Source organism: Pan troglodytes, chromosome 18 (assembly GCF_028858775.2).
Source record: "Pan troglodytes isolate AG18354 chromosome 18, NHGRI_mPanTro3-v2.0_pri, whole genome shotgun sequence".
In the NCBI taxonomy this organism is placed as follows: Eukaryota; Metazoa; Chordata; class Mammalia; order Primates; family Hominidae; genus Pan; species Pan troglodytes.
The window spans coordinates 2,685,666-2,701,562 of NC_072416.2; the positions used below are offsets into that span (position 1 = coordinate 2,685,666).

At 55.6% G+C, this 15,897-nt stretch overlaps 1 protein-coding gene across 5 annotated transcripts in view; it reads right to left on the reverse strand.

The window, feature by feature from the left end:
- AXIN1 (axin 1) overlaps positions 1 to 14,102 on the reverse strand; it is a 72,401-nt gene extending 58,299 nt beyond the window's left edge. For 2 of the 5 annotated variants that reach the window (XM_024349598.3, XM_024349595.3), the window contains exons 1-2: positions 13,774 to 14,101; positions 7,569 to 8,527 (exon numbers count right to left, since the gene is read on the reverse strand). In XM_024349598.3, coding sequence (XP_024205366.1) covers positions 7,569 to 8,446 — 878 coding nt within the window. In that variant the 5' untranslated portion in view covers positions 8,447 to 8,527; positions 13,774 to 14,101. Of the gene's footprint in view, positions 1 to 7,568; positions 8,528 to 13,773 lie in introns of all 5 variants that reach the window. The other 3 variants (XM_024349594.3, XM_024349596.3, XM_024349597.3) reach the window with 3 other exon arrangements.
- Positions 14,103 to 15,897: the final 1,795 nt, after the last annotated feature.

The window sequence follows — 15,897 nt, forward strand, 5'->3', positions numbered from 1 at the left end:
ACGTGGCTAAGGAAGAGAAAAAATATGTTTGGAGTCCTTGCCCACTGACAGGTGCATAAAAATACAAGATGGACTGGGCACAGTGACTCACGCCTGTAATTCCAGCACTTTGGGAGGCCAAGGTGGGCGGACCACTTAAGGTCAGGAGTTCGAGACCAGCCTGGCCAACATGGCGAAACCTTGTCTCTACTAAAAATACATAAAGTAGCCAGGAGTGGGGGCATGCACCTGTAATCCCAGCTACTCGGGAGGCTGAGACTGGAGAATCACTTGAACCTGAGAGGCAGAGGTTGCAGTGAGCTGAGATCGCGCCATTGCACTCCAGCCTGGGTGACAAGAGCGAAACTCCATCTTGGGGAAAAAAAAAAAAAAGTGGGATGCAAGCTGGTGCTGTGGTGACAGAGTCCAGCAGAGCACCAGCAGAGTCCAGCAGAGTCTGGGATTACAGGCATGAGCCACCGTGCCTGGCCAGGAATCATTATTAAAGTTTTCCTTGGACATCCACAAACAAAAAAATTTCCCTTTGGGCCGGGTGTGGTGGTTCACACCTGCAACACCTGCACTTTGGGAGGCCGAGACGGGCAGATCACTTGAGGTCAGGAGTTCAAAACCAGCCAGCCTGGTCTCAAAAAAAAAAAAAAAAAAAAGGCTGGGCGTGGTGGCTCACGCCTGTAATTCCAGCACTTTGGGAGGCTGAGGTAGGCGGATCACAAGGTCAGGAGATCGAGACCATCCTGGCTAACAAGGTGAAACCCCGTCTCTACTAAAAATACAAAAAAAAAAAAAAATTAGCCGGGCATGGTGACACGCGCCTGTAGTCCCAGCTGCTGAGGAGGCTGAGGCAGGAGAAGTGCTTGAACCCAGGAGGTGGAGCTTGCAGTGAGCCAAGATTGTGCCACTGCACTCCAGCCTTGGCGATAGAGCAAGACTCCATCTCAAAAAAGAAAAAAAAAAAAAATTAGCCAGGCATGGTGGCGGGTGCCTATAATCCCAGCTACTGGGGAGGTTGGGGCAGGAGAACTGCTTCGACCTGGGAGGCGGAGGCTGCAGTAAGCCGAGATGGTGCCACTGCACTCCAACCTGTGTGACAGAGCAAGACTCTGTCTAAAAAAAAAAAAAAATTCTCTTCAGATCTGCTCAAACAGGGGAAGCAAATACCCCAAAGGAGACTAGAAAGCCCCGCACACCCAGGCAGGGGGAGCCCACGCAAGGGGCAGTATGGCTCACAAGCACCTCTGCCCCCTCTGCACCACAGCAGAGGTCCCCTTAACAAGACAAGCCTGGGGGCGACCCCACCCTGGGCCACACCCTTTGCACAGGAAGCAGAGTTCACCCTTGCAACACAGCCCCTCTGCAGCCGGGCACCTTCAACAGCACCACCGCCTGAGGTCCAACGGACATGGAAACCCAAAACCACTCCTCCACAGACAACTCTGTACACATTTTGGGCCCTTTCTTTTTCTTCTTCTTCTTCTTTTTTTTTTTTAACCATTTCTTCTCTTAACCTTTTAGACCATTACCAGAAACACAGTCAATAAACTAATGAGCAGGTCCGACGGTTCCTCACGCACCCCTGCGGGAACCTGAACGGCAAGGGCTGGCTGCCCACCTTCAAAGGACCCACTGGTCCTCTGAGCAGCTCCAGGAACCAGCAGCCCAAGACAAGCCACCATGTTGCTCCTGCTGTGGACATGTCTGTTGTCCACACTCTGGCCACAGCCACATTGATCAGCCCTATCCACAAGTGCATCACTGGACTGGCCCGGGAAGACACACGAAAATATCCAGGAAGACCCTGTCCCCAGCCAGCAAGGAAGGTCAGGGCAGTCAACAGAAGGGGCCAGCGGCGAGGAGACTGCGGGCCTGACCAAGCGGACCTGGCAGGGGCATGCAAGGCCAGCCCTGAAGGCCACCTGGTGGGCCAAGCCACCCTGAAGGGAAGCAGAGCCTGAGCCCGCCAGCCAGGGAGTGCAGGTCCTGGGCCTCCCGCCCAACACTCAGTCAACAGCAGAACCTGCCTGCTGATCCACACCGCTGAAATGACGAGGTGAACCAGCCAGCTCTGTTCAAAGTTCCACTGACAATGAGAACAAAGACCCGAGGGTGCAGAAAGTGTTCCCACAGAGGCAGAGCGGGGGAGCCAGGGAGGAACCCCATGAAACCTTGGCCCAGGAGCTCAAAATGACAGTGGGTGAGTGGGACAAACGCAGAAAAGGGCCAGGAATGGAGCTCTTTCCTAGGCTGAGACAAAGAGCTAAGCAGAACACTTCACTTTCCTCAAATCAACTATGTGAAACCACCACGCGGCTCACGCACGGACCAACAAGGACCCGCACTCAGGCGTCCCACAGGAGAACTGGATGCCTGTGGCCGTGCTGGACCGCAGCAGCCCCACCGCAGGGGATGAGGGACTGTGGCAGAGATGCAGGCAAAGTAGCCTCCAGGACAGAGGGGTCAGCACCCGAGGCCTGGCCCTCCTGGCACGTTCCTCCACGCAAATTCCACCCCGGTGAGAGGTGACAGCGTGCTGGCAGTCCTCACAGCCCTCACTCGCTCTCAGCGCCTCCTCTGCCCGGGCTCTCACTTTGGTGGCACTTGAGGAGCCCTTCAGCCCACCACTGCACTGTGGGAGCCCCTTTCTGGGCTGGCCAAGGCCGGAGCCGGCTCCCTCAGCTTGCGGGGAGGTGTGGAGGGAGAGGCGCGAGCGGGAACCGCGGCTGCACGCGCTTGCAGGCCAGCTGGAGTCCCGGGTGGGCGTGGGCTTGGCGGGCCCAGCACTCAGAGCAGCCGGCCAGCCCTGCCGGCCCCGGGCAATGAGGGGCTTAGCACCCGGGCCAGCGGCTGCGGAGGCTGTGCTGGGTCCCCCGGCAGTGCCGGCCCACCGGAGCTGCGCTCAATTTCTCGCCGGGCCTTAACTGCCTTCCTGCGGGGCAGGGCTCGGGAGCTGCAGCCCGCCATGCCTAAGCCCCCCACCCCCTCCGTGGGCTCCTGTGCGGCCCGAGTCTCCTCGACGAGCGCCCGGTCCCATCGACCACCCAAGGGCTGAGGAGTGTGGACGCACGGCACGGGACTGGCAGGCAGCTCCACCTGCAGCCCCGGTGCGGGATCCACCGGGTGAAGCCAGCTGGGCTCCTGATTCTGGTGGGGACGTGGAGAACCTTTATGTCTAGCTCAGGGATTGTAAATATACCAATCGGCACTCTGTATCTAGCTCAAGGTTTGTAAACACACCAATCAGCACTCTGTGTCTAGCTCAGGGTTTGTGAATGCACCAATCGACACTCTGTATCTAGGTACTCTGGTGGGGACTTGGAGAACCTTTGTGTGGACACTCTGTATCTAGCTAATCTGGTGAGGATGTGGAGAAGCTTTGTGTCTAGCTCAGGGATTGTAAACGCACCAATCAGCGCCCTGTCAAAACAGACCACTCAGCTCTACCAATCAGCAGGATGTGGGTGGGGCCAGATAAGAGAACAAAAGCGGGCTGCCGGCGCTAGCAGCGGCAACCCGCTCGGGTCCTCTTCCACAGCGTGGAAGCTTTATTCTTTCTCTCTTTCCAGTAAATCTTGCTGCTGCTCACTCTTTGGGTCCACACTGCCTTTATGAGCTGTAACACTCACCGCGAAGATCTGCAGCTTCACTCCTGAAGCCAGTGAGACCACGAACCCACCAGAAGGAAGAAACTCCGAACACCTCCGAACATCAGAAGGAACAAACTCCGGACAGGCCGCCTTTAAGAACTGTAACACTCATGGCAAGGGTCCGCGGCTTCATTCTTGAAGTCAGTGAGACCAAGAACTCACCAATTCCGGACACACCGGGACGACTAATCGGCTCTCCACAGGAAATGCATCCCCTAACACGTGAGGCATAAGCTCCAGGCCCTGCTGTAGTAGCAATGCTCACCAGCTGCCTGTTCAGTACCCACTCTCCTTTTCCCTTTGCATTACCCGCAGCCTTCCTTTGCAGGACCACCCCCAGCTCCCCACTGGGGAGCAGCCGTCTGTCTGGGTGGAGAACCCACTTTCCTTCAGGAGTGACCCTGCTGCACAGCCCCCAGCGCACGCACCATGACTGTGCCGAGACAGACAGGACACAGCTGCACACGTGCCCTCCTCAGAGCAACAGCAGGCTCATCCGTCAGAGCTGCGGGAAGCATCTGTAAACAAGGGAGCCCAGAGCCCAAAGTCACTGCAACAGCCACCTCCAACACAAAGCCCACGAAGTCACCCACCAGGCAGGCAAAGTCAGACTGGCACAAAGCAAAGGTGCCAGGCCCTAAGGCACACCTGAGGCTCTGCCTCAACAGTGCCCTTCAGGGTTGGGCTCAGGTGGGTGGGTTTCCATGACTTCCAACCTAGTGCACCCTCACCTACACCTGGCAGGACAAAGAGAATGGTCCAAATGTGAGGAACGCAGCCTGGACTTCATGCCCTGTCTGTGCTGACAAGCAACCATTCCAACATCAGAGATCTTCAAGCCACAAGGCTGCACCACAGGCCACCTCCCACAGAGAGGATTCAACCGCAGACACGACTCCCAAGCCCCAGGGTCCTCTGCCACCAGCAGCCCCAGAGCAGTGAAGTTAGGACCCAAACTGTGTAGACAGAGCTACACAAAATTAGACAGGAGAAGCCAATGTATCCCACTAATTTCATAGCAAAGGTTCCTTATTACAAATACAGCAAACCAAGGACAGACAGCAAAGCTACTGCTCGCAGCCAAGAACTGAAGAGTGGCTGGGAGGGAGGCACTGGGGTTCTAACGGCGGAAATCAGAACGGAGCTCATTTTCCTCCTGCAGCCCAGCCCTCAACTTCAGTCCCATCTTAAAAATAACCAGCCGGGGCCGGGCGCAGTGGCTCACACCTGGAATCCCAGCACTTTGGGAGGCTGAGGCGGGCAGATCTCTTGAGGAAAGGAGTTCGAGACCAGACTGGCCAACGTGGTAAAACCCCATCTCTACTAAAAATACAGAAAATTAGCTGGGCATGGTAGCTCACACTTGTAATCCCAGCTACTCGGGAGGCTGAGGCAGGAGACTCACTTGAACCCAGGAGGCAGAGGTTGCAGTGAGCTGAGATTGCACTACTGCATTCCAGCCTGGGCGACAGAGCGACACTCCATCTCAAACAAAAAAACAAGCAAAAAAAATAACCAGCCAGGTGCAGTGGCTCACACCCGTAATCCCAGCACTTTGGGAGGCTGAGATCACTGGAGTCCAGGAGCTCGAGACCATCCTGGCCAACGTGGCGAAACGCTGTCTCTACTACAAATACAAAAATTAGCCAGGCATGGTAGCACACACCTGTAATCCCAGCTACTCTGGAGGCAGGAGAATCACTTAAACCCAGGAGGCAGAAGTTGCAGTGAGCCGAGATAGCGAGATAGTGCTACTGCACTCCAGCCTGTGTGACAGAGCGAGACTCCATTTCAAAAAAAAAAAGAAACTCTCAGTTTATACCAGGCTTACTCAACAGGATAACTTTGCGGCATATTGTGTCCTAAAATGCTTGCTAAATAAATAGCACTTGGCTAAAGACAATGAACAAAAGGAAAAAAAGGCCGGGCGTGGTGGCCCACGTCTGTAATCCCAGCACTTTGGGAGACTGAGGCAGGCAATCATGAGGTCAGGAGATCGAGACCATCCTGGCTAACATGGTGAAACCCAGTCTCTACTAAAAATACAAAAAATTGGCCGGCATGGTGGCGGGCGCCTGTAGTCCCAGCTACTTGGGAAGCTGGGGCAGGAGAATGGCATGAACCCGGGAGGCAGAGCTTGCAGCGAGCCGAGATGGCGCCACCGCACTCCAGCCTGGGCGACAGAGCAAGACTCCATCTCAAAAAAAAAAAAAAAATTAACCAATTAACCTACACAATCCTTTTTTGTTTTTTTTTTTTGTTTTTTTTCTGAGACAGAGTTTCACTCTTGTCCTCTTGTCGCCCAGGCTGGAGTGCAATGGCACAACCAAGGCTCACTGCAACCTCTGCCTCCCAGATTCAAGCGATTCTCCTGCTTCAGCCTCCCGAGTAGCTGAGATTACAGGCATGCGCCAACTCACCTATCTAATTTTTGTACGTTTAGTAGAAATGAGGATTCACCACGTTGGCCAGGATGGTCTCGAACTCCCGACCTCAGGTGATTCGCCCGCCTCGGCCTCCCAAAGTGCTGGGATTACAGGCGTGAGTCACTGCGCCCAGTCGACAGTCCATCTTAAACCGTATCACTTAGACTCCAAGTTTAACCTTAGACATGTTTAATCCTGTGTTTATGAGCAAGTAGCCAATTTCTGTGTCACAGTGAGCTTGAAGAACTAATGCGAGTTTTTAATAACTCCTCGGGAGAGTCCCAGCACATGGGGCTGTGCTTTCGGAGTCTTGATTAGGTCAGCAGGGGTCACATGAATTCCAGGCTTTCAAAGTTACACAGGCCGGAGCCTCCGGTCACCAGCTCTAGGGAAAGAGTGGGAAATGCATGCGCTCTGCTCACAAGCACAGTAGATGCCAGCCCGAAAGCCAAATAAACCTCCAGGAACCACGCAGGGATCACAGGGAAGGAAGAACGAAGAAACAGGTTCCACGGCTGAGCACCACTCTGCTCCCTCCCAGGCAACACACGCACCCCACAGGCCCTGCCAGGATAGCCTCAGGGTCCAGGCTGCTGTGGACTACACAACAGCACCAACAGATTTTGTTGGCAGGAAAAAAGGCCCAATCCTGGAATGCCCACTATAGCCACACGAAGTTTTCAAAGTACTCATTCCCCACACGTAAAACGTCCCCCCTGCTATTTCTCAGCCTGTAGGAAGAAGCTTAGAAGATCATTATAAAAGCAATAATCTGGCCGGGTGCGGCAGCTCACGCCTGTAATCCCAACACTTTGGGAGGCCGAGGCAGGCAGATCACCTGAGGTCGGGAGTTCGAGACCAGCCTGGCCAACATGGAGAAACCCCACCTCTACTAATAATGCAAAATTAGCTGGGCGTGGTGGCACATGCCTGTAATCCCAGCTACTCAGGAGGCTGAGGCAGGAGAATCGCTCAAACCCGGGAGGCGAAGGTTGCAGTGAGCTGAGATTGTACCATTGCACTCCAGCCTGGGCAACAAAAGTGAAACTCTGTCTCAAAAAAAAAAAAAAAAAAAAAAAAAAGCAAGAATCCAATTCTCCAATTCTTATCGATGCCCTGAAACGTCCACTCCTCCCTTTATTAAGCAGAAAGGACCATGTCTACTGGGTAGATCCAGCTCCTATTTAAGAGGTGACAGACTTTACTGGTGAAGGGTAAAGTTTACATGTCATTGTGACTTCTAAGAATTCCGATGTTCCTAATGACTCATAAAGTCATATATTTTAGTCTGTTCTCAGTAAAAATGTTCTCAACATTACAAATATAAAAAAGTAATGACAAATGCAAAAGTATCACAAATAAGAAGAGAACCAAAATTCAACCCCAGCGGCAGCAGGACATCCGGTGTGGGTTAACGCCCGCCTCATCAGCACCTTTCCCTGGCTTGTTCTCCAGCTCTCGGAGGTGAGTACAGAAAGTGGACGCCTGGCGTCGGACTCACCTGAACTCTCTGCCTTCGCTGTACCGTCTACTGCAGGAGACCCTCGGGGCAGCTGTCTCCAGGAGCAGCTTCTGAGGGAGTCTTCCGGGAGGAGCAGCATCTCTGCCATCGTCCTCGTCCATGTCCTGGTCACACTTCCATTCCTCATCTTCATTTAAGGTCGGCAGGTATCCAGATATGCCCTTCCCTGTCCCTGACCCAGAGCTCTGGTCACTACAGACTTTCGGGCTCTCCGAGCCTGTCCTCGTATATTCCAAATAAATATCAGACTTAAGGAAGGAGGGATAGGTGTTTTCCTCCATAGTGGCCTGGATTTCGGTCTGGGCCTGGTCAAACATGGCAGGATCGATCAGCTGCTTCATGATGCAGCCCTTTATGAAGCTCTTGGTGGCTGGCTTGGTCTGCCGGGACACGATGCCATTGTTATCAAGAATGTACTTTCGGTAGATGGCTCTCGCCAGCTTCAGCCTCTTCTCCTCGTTCGAGTCACAGGGCTCCAGCTTCCTGAAGCCAGTGCAGGCAAACCAGAAGTCCAGCAAGTCAGCACAGCCCTCCTGCTTCAGGAAAGTCCTGAACAGGCTTATCCCATCTTGGTCATCCAGCAGGGAGTGCAGTGACTCAGCCCACTTCAAGTATGGTGGGGTGGGGGAGGCACTGCCCTCAGGCTCATACCCCAGGTCCAGATCCGAGCGCCTCGGAGTGGCCGTCGAAGTCTCACCTTTAATGCCAACACCTTTCCCGGAGCAGAAACTGTAGCTGGCGGGCCTCGGGTCTGTGGACACCAGTTCTCCCTCCTCACCAGGCACTGGGGGTCGGGGAGCATCTTCGGTGAAACTTGCTCCGAGGTCCAAGGGGAAACCCTGCTCTTGGATATTCATTTTGGGACTCTGCGTCAATGAACAATGAGCGCTGCACCCTAATACATCAGTACTTACAGCTCCAAAGTGAATCAATCTGTCCTGTTGAAACCATTAAGAGGACAAGGATTAGGAAAGGTGGGTCCATGAAACACGACCAGAGGCTTTCTCAAGACAAGACTCACGATGACGCCCTCCCGCTCAAACTCAAAGCAAGAAACTCAGTTTAAATGTTCAATCAAGATATATTTTGGCCACAAGCATAGTTCTACTTTAAAGCAATTTCTGGAAACTTTTACAACTACAGGAATGCCTCTCATGCTAAGAAGGGATGCCCAGGACATGGGAATGCCACTCCCCACAAGTCTCACTGCACAAACATCACGGAGGCTGGCAGCTTGAGCACCTCCCACCTCAGCTGCAGAGCTGAGGGACAGGGAGGGCAGGAAGACCGGAGGAAGGAAAGCTGCCTCTAGTCCTGACTATGTGTATAAACCTGAGTGAGGGCTGGACCCTCACAAGTAAGATGGAGACAATCGCTCCACCAGCCCCAGCAACACTCAGAGAGAAAGGAAGGTGCGCTACAGCCCCGAAGGTGGTGGGCGTCTTCTGAACCCCACGTCCTCCAGGCTCACGGCCACTGTTTTCTACCTGCTGCATCACGTCACGCGTGGTACACCTTCCAACACATTAGAACACACTGCAGGGTGTTCCTCCGACTCTCAACACACGCCTCAAAGAGAGATAATCATGGGTCACCTTCAGCCCCATCGACCGAGGGATCAAGGACACCACCCAGGCCCACAGAGGCGCTCGGACACCGTCACTGGAGACAATCTTAAAATGCTCTGTCAGAATGCTGCACTTGACTCTGAAAAGCCTCTCTGATGAGGATTCAGATAGCAAACAGTAAATGGGTACTTCAAGGAACAGAGAAGGTACAGAATAAAAGGAAATGCAAATACAATTTTTAGCTAAGGAAGCTATAGTTCATGTGACTTCACTCCTTAAGCTGAAAACCAAACCACCCACCCTCTTAGACATCAGGGAACTATAGAATTTGCTGCTGCTACTGCTGCTGCTGCTACAAGCCTGCAAGGGGTGTGCAAAAGACAGTAGATAAGGGCTCCAACAGAACCCCTGCCATGGTCTATGGTCCTTCCTGCCACGTCCTACAGGAGCCCAGGAGCTCTGGCTATGCCTGTCAACCCGGCCATGCAGGTGACTGAAACAACAGCCTGCCATGATGTAAGTGGTCCTGGCTAAAAGGGGCTGGAGAGAGGGCTTTAGAGAAGCATGTTGGGCTCAAAAGCCTGGAGTGCTGAACAAGTCACAGGGAACAAATAAAACCCTAAAACCCAGGACCAACTGAAGGGGGATCTATCCCCCAGCCACCACTCCACACTGCTGTCCCTTGTCTATGTGGAATCTGTCCCCCACATCAACTTCCTCACATTGCACACACTTTACCAGCCAACAGCTGCTCACGGCTGGAAGCACGAAGCATCCACAGAGCCAGGCGTGGTGTCACGCACCTGTAGTCCCAGCTACTCAGGAGGCTGAGGCTGGAGGATCCCTTGAGCCCAAGAGTTCAAGACTAACCTGGGCAACATAGTGAGACCCAATCTCTACAAAAAAAAAGTTCTTAATTAGCCGGGTATGGTAACGTATGCCTGTAGTCTCAGCTACTTGGAAGACTGAGGCAAGAGGATCACTTGAGCCAGGAGTTCAAGGCTGCAGTGAGCTATAACGCACCCCACTGCACTCCAGCCTGGGCAACAGAGCAAGATCCTGTCTCTAAAAAAAAAAATAGGCCGGGCACAGTGGCTCACACCTGTAATCCCAGCACTTTGGGAAGCCGAGGCGGGCGGATCATGAGGTCAAGAGATCGAGACCATCCTGGCTAACACGGTGAAACCCCATCTCTACTAAAAATACAAAAAATTAGCCAGGCATGGTGGTGGGCACCTGTAGTCCCAGCTACTCGGGAGACTGACGTGGGAGAATGGCATGAACCCGGGAGGCAGAGCTTGCAGTGAGCCGACACCGTGCCGGCCACTGCACTCCAGCTTGGGCGACAGAGTGAGACTCCGTCTCAATAAAATAAAATAAAATTAGTAAATAAATAAGAAGCACCCATAGATGGAGGATGGTTTCCAACTATGTGCCCCCAATGACATTTCAGCAGCTAAGGACTTTTTGTGAACGCTGCTGTCATCTTGGCCTCAGCAGGAACACACAGCTTCTAAAGGTCAAGGCCCAGTGAGCTGTGACATCCTGCTGCTCACAGACCACTTCAGCGGCAGTCACTCCGTGAGCCACATCAGCATAGAGGGAGCACCCTGGGCGTGGGCACCTCCACACTAGCTCACGGTCATCTGTCTGGGATGCCATCACAGGAAAGAAGGCCTGCACCCTGACCACCTGAGCCTTACCACTATAGATGTACTACCATTCACTAGCTTGAAGAACCAAGTCACCGGAGAGTGGAAAGTGACTAACCAGACAGTGCTCAGAAGGGAGGCTAACCATAAGTCACCATCATGCTCTCATAAAGGATTTAAGTCTTCTGTGTTAATTATTGGTAGTAGCGGGACCCACAGCACCCAGCACAAGGTCCTGCAACTAACGGGCACCAATAAGTCATTCACTGATGTAAAAAAGAAAAGACATTTGTCACAGACGCCAAACACTGGCTCTCTACAGGGGCTGAACTACGGTACCACAGAAAACAGCAGCAAATTCTTCCAAAACTAATGGGTTTTGTTGTTTTGTTTTTTGTTATTTTGAGACAGGGTCTCGCTCTGTCGCCTAGGCTGGACTGCAGTGGGGCGATCTCAGCTCACTGCAGCCTCAGCTTCCCAGGCTCAAGCAATTCTCCAGCCGCAGCCTCTCAAGTGGCGGGGACTACAGGCACGAGCCATCAACGCCCGGCTAATTATTGTATTTTGGGTTTCACCACGTTGGCCGGGCTGGTCTCAAACTCCTGAGCTCAAAGCAATCCACCCGCCTCAGCCTCCCAAAGTGTTCGGATTACAGGCCACTTTGCCTGGCCCCAAAACTAATGTTTTAATTCATGTGTGAACCAAATTTTCAGAGCCCAGAAGAAAATTTTCTTATAATCATGTGTATTTTTGGCTGTCAACTGACAGAAGACTTTTTGGTGTCCCTGGAAGCACATGAACCCCTCTACAAGTTACTGATGTTGTTGAAACATGTCCCAATTCCTGAAATCTCTGGGTTCCCACAGGGAAGCACACCAAGCATTTAGTGTATACACAAGTACACACCACACATAAAGCAGTCATGTTTACTCAGTTCAGTATCAAATGCCTGCAAGCACTGAATCTGGCCCACAGCCTGTAGCTACCATCAATAAAGTGAGTCCATAAAACGGGCGGGATGCCTACAAGTATGATACTGTATTTAAAATTCCCTTTCGTCACCGCTTAGGCATATGCTCCAGGCACCATGGCAGCAAACTCAATGCTACCTACGTGTGTAGGTATTTATTTTACCCAAACGTAACTTCTGACATTTTGATTTACATGGAGGAGGCAAGTAACACAACACGACTCTGACATCTTCCCAGCTGTCCATTGATTTAACTCTTGAAGGTTCAGGGCTACTATTTCACATGTAATTTGTTCCCCCATCACTGAAATTCTCAATGACCAATGTAATCCGAAAAAGTCTGCTTAGCTTTTCTGAAACTAGAAATCCAAGACAAGTCAACACCAGCTGAAAATCAAACAAAAACAGTGTGTTTTTCATGCTTTCCCATCCTTGTCCCTGAATGGAGATCTTAAAACTGAAACCAAAGCCAGGTGAGGTGGCTCACGCCTGTAATCCCAGCACTTTGGGAGGCCGAGGTGGGCGGATCACCTGAGGTCGGGAGTTCAAGACCATCCTGACCCACATACAGAAACCCCATCTCTACTAAAAATATAAAATTAGTCAGGCTTGGTGGCGCATGCCTATAATCCCAGCTACTTGGGAGGCTGAGGCAGGAGAATCGCTTGAACCTGGGAGGCGGAGGATGCAGTGAGCGGAGATCACACCATTGCACTCCAGCCTGGGCAACAAGAGCAAAACTCTGTCTCAAAAAAAAAAAAAAAAAACTGAAACCGAGCTATTGCTGAGTATCTCGGGTAGCCGGTTTAGACTGTGTTTTCTCCAAAACAGGGCCTGTGGATCCAAGTAAGCTTGAGATTCTTCCTGAAGAAGCAGAGAACAGAAGTGTGAGCAAAAACAAGGGGCTGACATGCACAATAAGAACGCTTTACAAATTATCTTAGAAGGGGCCAGGCGCGGTGGCTCATTCCCAACACTTTGGTAGGCCAAGGTGGGCGGATCACCTGAGGTCAGGAGTTCCAGGCCAGCATGGTCAACATGGTGAAACCCTGTCTCTACTAAAAATACAAAAATTAGCCGGATGTGGTGGCGCATGCCTGTTATCCCAGCTACTCAGGCGGCTGAGGCAGGAAAACTGCTTGAACCCGGGAGGCGGAGGTTGCAGTGAGCCAAGATAGCGCCACTGCACTCCAGCCTGGGCTACAGTGCGAGACTCCGTCTCAAAAAAAAAAAAAAAAAAAAAAAATTATCTTAGAGGAGGACGGTGGTCACCCCTGTAGTCCCAACACCTTGGAAGGCTGAGGCAGGTGGATCGCTTGAGGCCAAGAATTCAACACCTGCTGGGCAATATAGTGACACCCCATCTCTACAAAAAAAAAAAAAAAAATCTTATAGATGGGCTGAGAAAAATCCCCAGAAAACTGACATGTTTTTCTCTACTTTCTTCAATGCCAAGCTGAAAGTTTCACTGCTCGGGCAGTGCAGCTCTGGTTTCACGGGGGGCTAAATTCCAAAGTGCGGGGCGGGGGTAGAATCTAAGAACCACACCCAAGAGAAAGACCAGTGTTTGGGCAGCAAGGCATCAACCTGGAGGGTACGGACGCCGGAGCACGCGGCTACCCAGGCCGAACCCCGACCCGGACCCGGCATGCGGCCTCGGCGAGGGCGGGCGGGAGTGTCCTCCTCCGGGGCAGCCGGACTCCTGCCGACTTCTGGGCGGCGGGGAGGGCTCCAGGCCCGGCTCTCCCGGGCCCCCGCACGCGATGCGCGGCCCCTGCAGCTGCTCCGTGCCCCGAGACGCGCCCGAGGCCTCGGACCTCCAAGCGGCCACCGCGCCGCCAGTCCCGCTGCCCAGGGACACCCCGGCCCCAGCTCCCCGCGCGCCCACCCCCTCGGTCCCACGCGCGTCAGCCACCCGCGCCCCCCGCCGCTTCCGGGTCCCGCCCGCCCGGCCTACCGCGGCCTAGCCCGCCCCGGAACCCGGCCCTACTCACCCGCGCGCGGTGGTGGCGGGACCCCGGGCCCGGCTCCCGGAGCGGCGCGGCGCGGCCCGGCCCATGCGCTCAGCGGCAGCACGGCGGGCGGGACCCGGCGGGGGCGCGGCCCGGGGCGGCCCCCATCTCGGCGGCTGCGGCTCGGCGGCCCGGAGGCGGACGCGGGGCAGGCCGCGGGGGCGCCGCAGGGGCCCAGCCGCCAGCTCCCACCCGCCCGCTCCGCGTGGACGCGGCTCCGGGCCGACTCCGGCCGGCTCTGGCGGCGGCAGCGGCCACGATCGCCTCCCGAGCCAGAGCGCCGAAGCCCAGGCCCGAGCGCCCCCGCCGGCGGCGTCCGGAAGTGCGGGGGCGGGGCCGGGGCGCGGGGACGAGGTGAGAGCGCGGGGCGGGGCCTCAACACGGGGCGGGGCCGGCAGCGCGGGGACGAGGTAAAGGGTGTGGGGCGGGGCTTCAGGCGCGGGGCGGGGCTGAAAGCGCGAGGATAAAGTGAGGAGCGTGGGGCTGGGCCGACAGCGAGGGGACAGGTGAGGAGAACGGGGCGGGGCCGGGGCGTGGGCGGGGCCGGAAGCGAGAAGAAGAGGTGAAGAGCTCGGGGCGGGGCCTCGGGCGTGGGGCGGGGACCAGGGAGTAAGGCGGGGCCCGCCTCGAGCAGAAGAGGTAAAGAGCGTGAGGCGGGGCCTCCGGCGCGGGGCGGGGCCGGAAGCGAGAAGACGAGGTGAGAAACATGGGGCGGGGTCTCTGCATGGGCAGGAGAGGGCGTGGTCAGTGCCTGCCGGGGGCGGGGCGTGCCGGGGGCGCGGTCGCGCCGTCTTCCCGAGGGGCGGTGCGGAAGCGGAGCCCGGGAGGCTTTGGCTTCCCAGAGAGCGGAGTGGGAGAGGCGCCGTTGCAGGTCCTTGGAATGGCCGCGGCCGTGGGGAGCACTGGGCGGACTGCGCGCCCCGACGGGCGCACGTGGGGCGCAGCCCTTTTCTGCCGTCAGTACATCGGAGGGCAGTCAGGGGGCTGCAGGCCTCGGGGCTCCCTGCCCAGCCGGCCCTGGACAGGAGGCCCTCGTGGGGACCGCCACGGCCTGCCCGCCGCCGTGAGGGAAGCAGGCTCCCAGGAGTGGGGTGGTCGGCAGGCAGGGATGGCCAGGGCCCTTGGAAGGTGGGGTGGGCTCCACCCTCCTGAGTCCCAAGGCAGCCTGGACTCACAGCGCCAGGGAACACGTTAGGCCCCAATATATGGTAGCTCTCACCCGGACAGGAGCCACAACCTCCAAAGAGCCCACCGGCTAGGACCCTCTGCCTTGATTTCTCCCAGGCACCATCTAGTATCAGAGAAGGGTTCTCCTTCCCTCCGCTGCCCAGGCCAGCCCGAGAGCAAGGCCACTGGAGTGTCCAGACCCCTGCACCCTTTCCCCTGGGCTGTCTCAACAGCGGCCCTGCCAAGGGGTCCAGTCCGATCCTGCCGCCCTGGCTGCCCAGATCCGTGTCACTTGCCCTGCAGGCCACACAGCATGAGGTCACAGCCCCAGGCACCCCACGGCAGAGAGGCACAGGCCCCCAGCAGCAGCCCCAGCACCAGCTCTGGCCAGCCCAACCCTGTCAGAACCAACCCTCTGCTCTCCACCCAGGCCTCAGCCAACCATCAGGCCCTCCCCAAGGAGGAGGATGTGAGTACCAGGATCTGCCGCCTCCCACAACAGCCCAGGGCCCTGTCCTTCCCAGAGCACTATTGGGCCTGGCACCTCCCGGGATGCTCCAGGCAGCCCCCTGGGGTCAGCTATACCCCCGTTTCACAGAGGAGACAGCTGCAGTTCAGGCCACACAGGACCAGCTCGCCTCCTGTTGGGTGAGGGCTCCCCACCTCGTCCGCACCCCCCACTGAGCCAACAGCCCTCATCTATCTGCCCTCTGCTTTAGGCCTCCCAGGGCTCCCTGCTGCCCACAGCCCTTCAGGGCCCTTCCTAATGGCGCCTCCCCCACACCTTCCCCTAGATGCGTCTGGCCACTTGCCCGCCTCCGTGCTTCCGTGTCCATCATGTCCATACCTGCCAGCTCCCTCCAGGCACCTCTCACGTCACCCCCATGTCTTTCCCTGGGCTGTGTCACCCTGGATGCCCAGCCTCACCCTTCAGAGCTC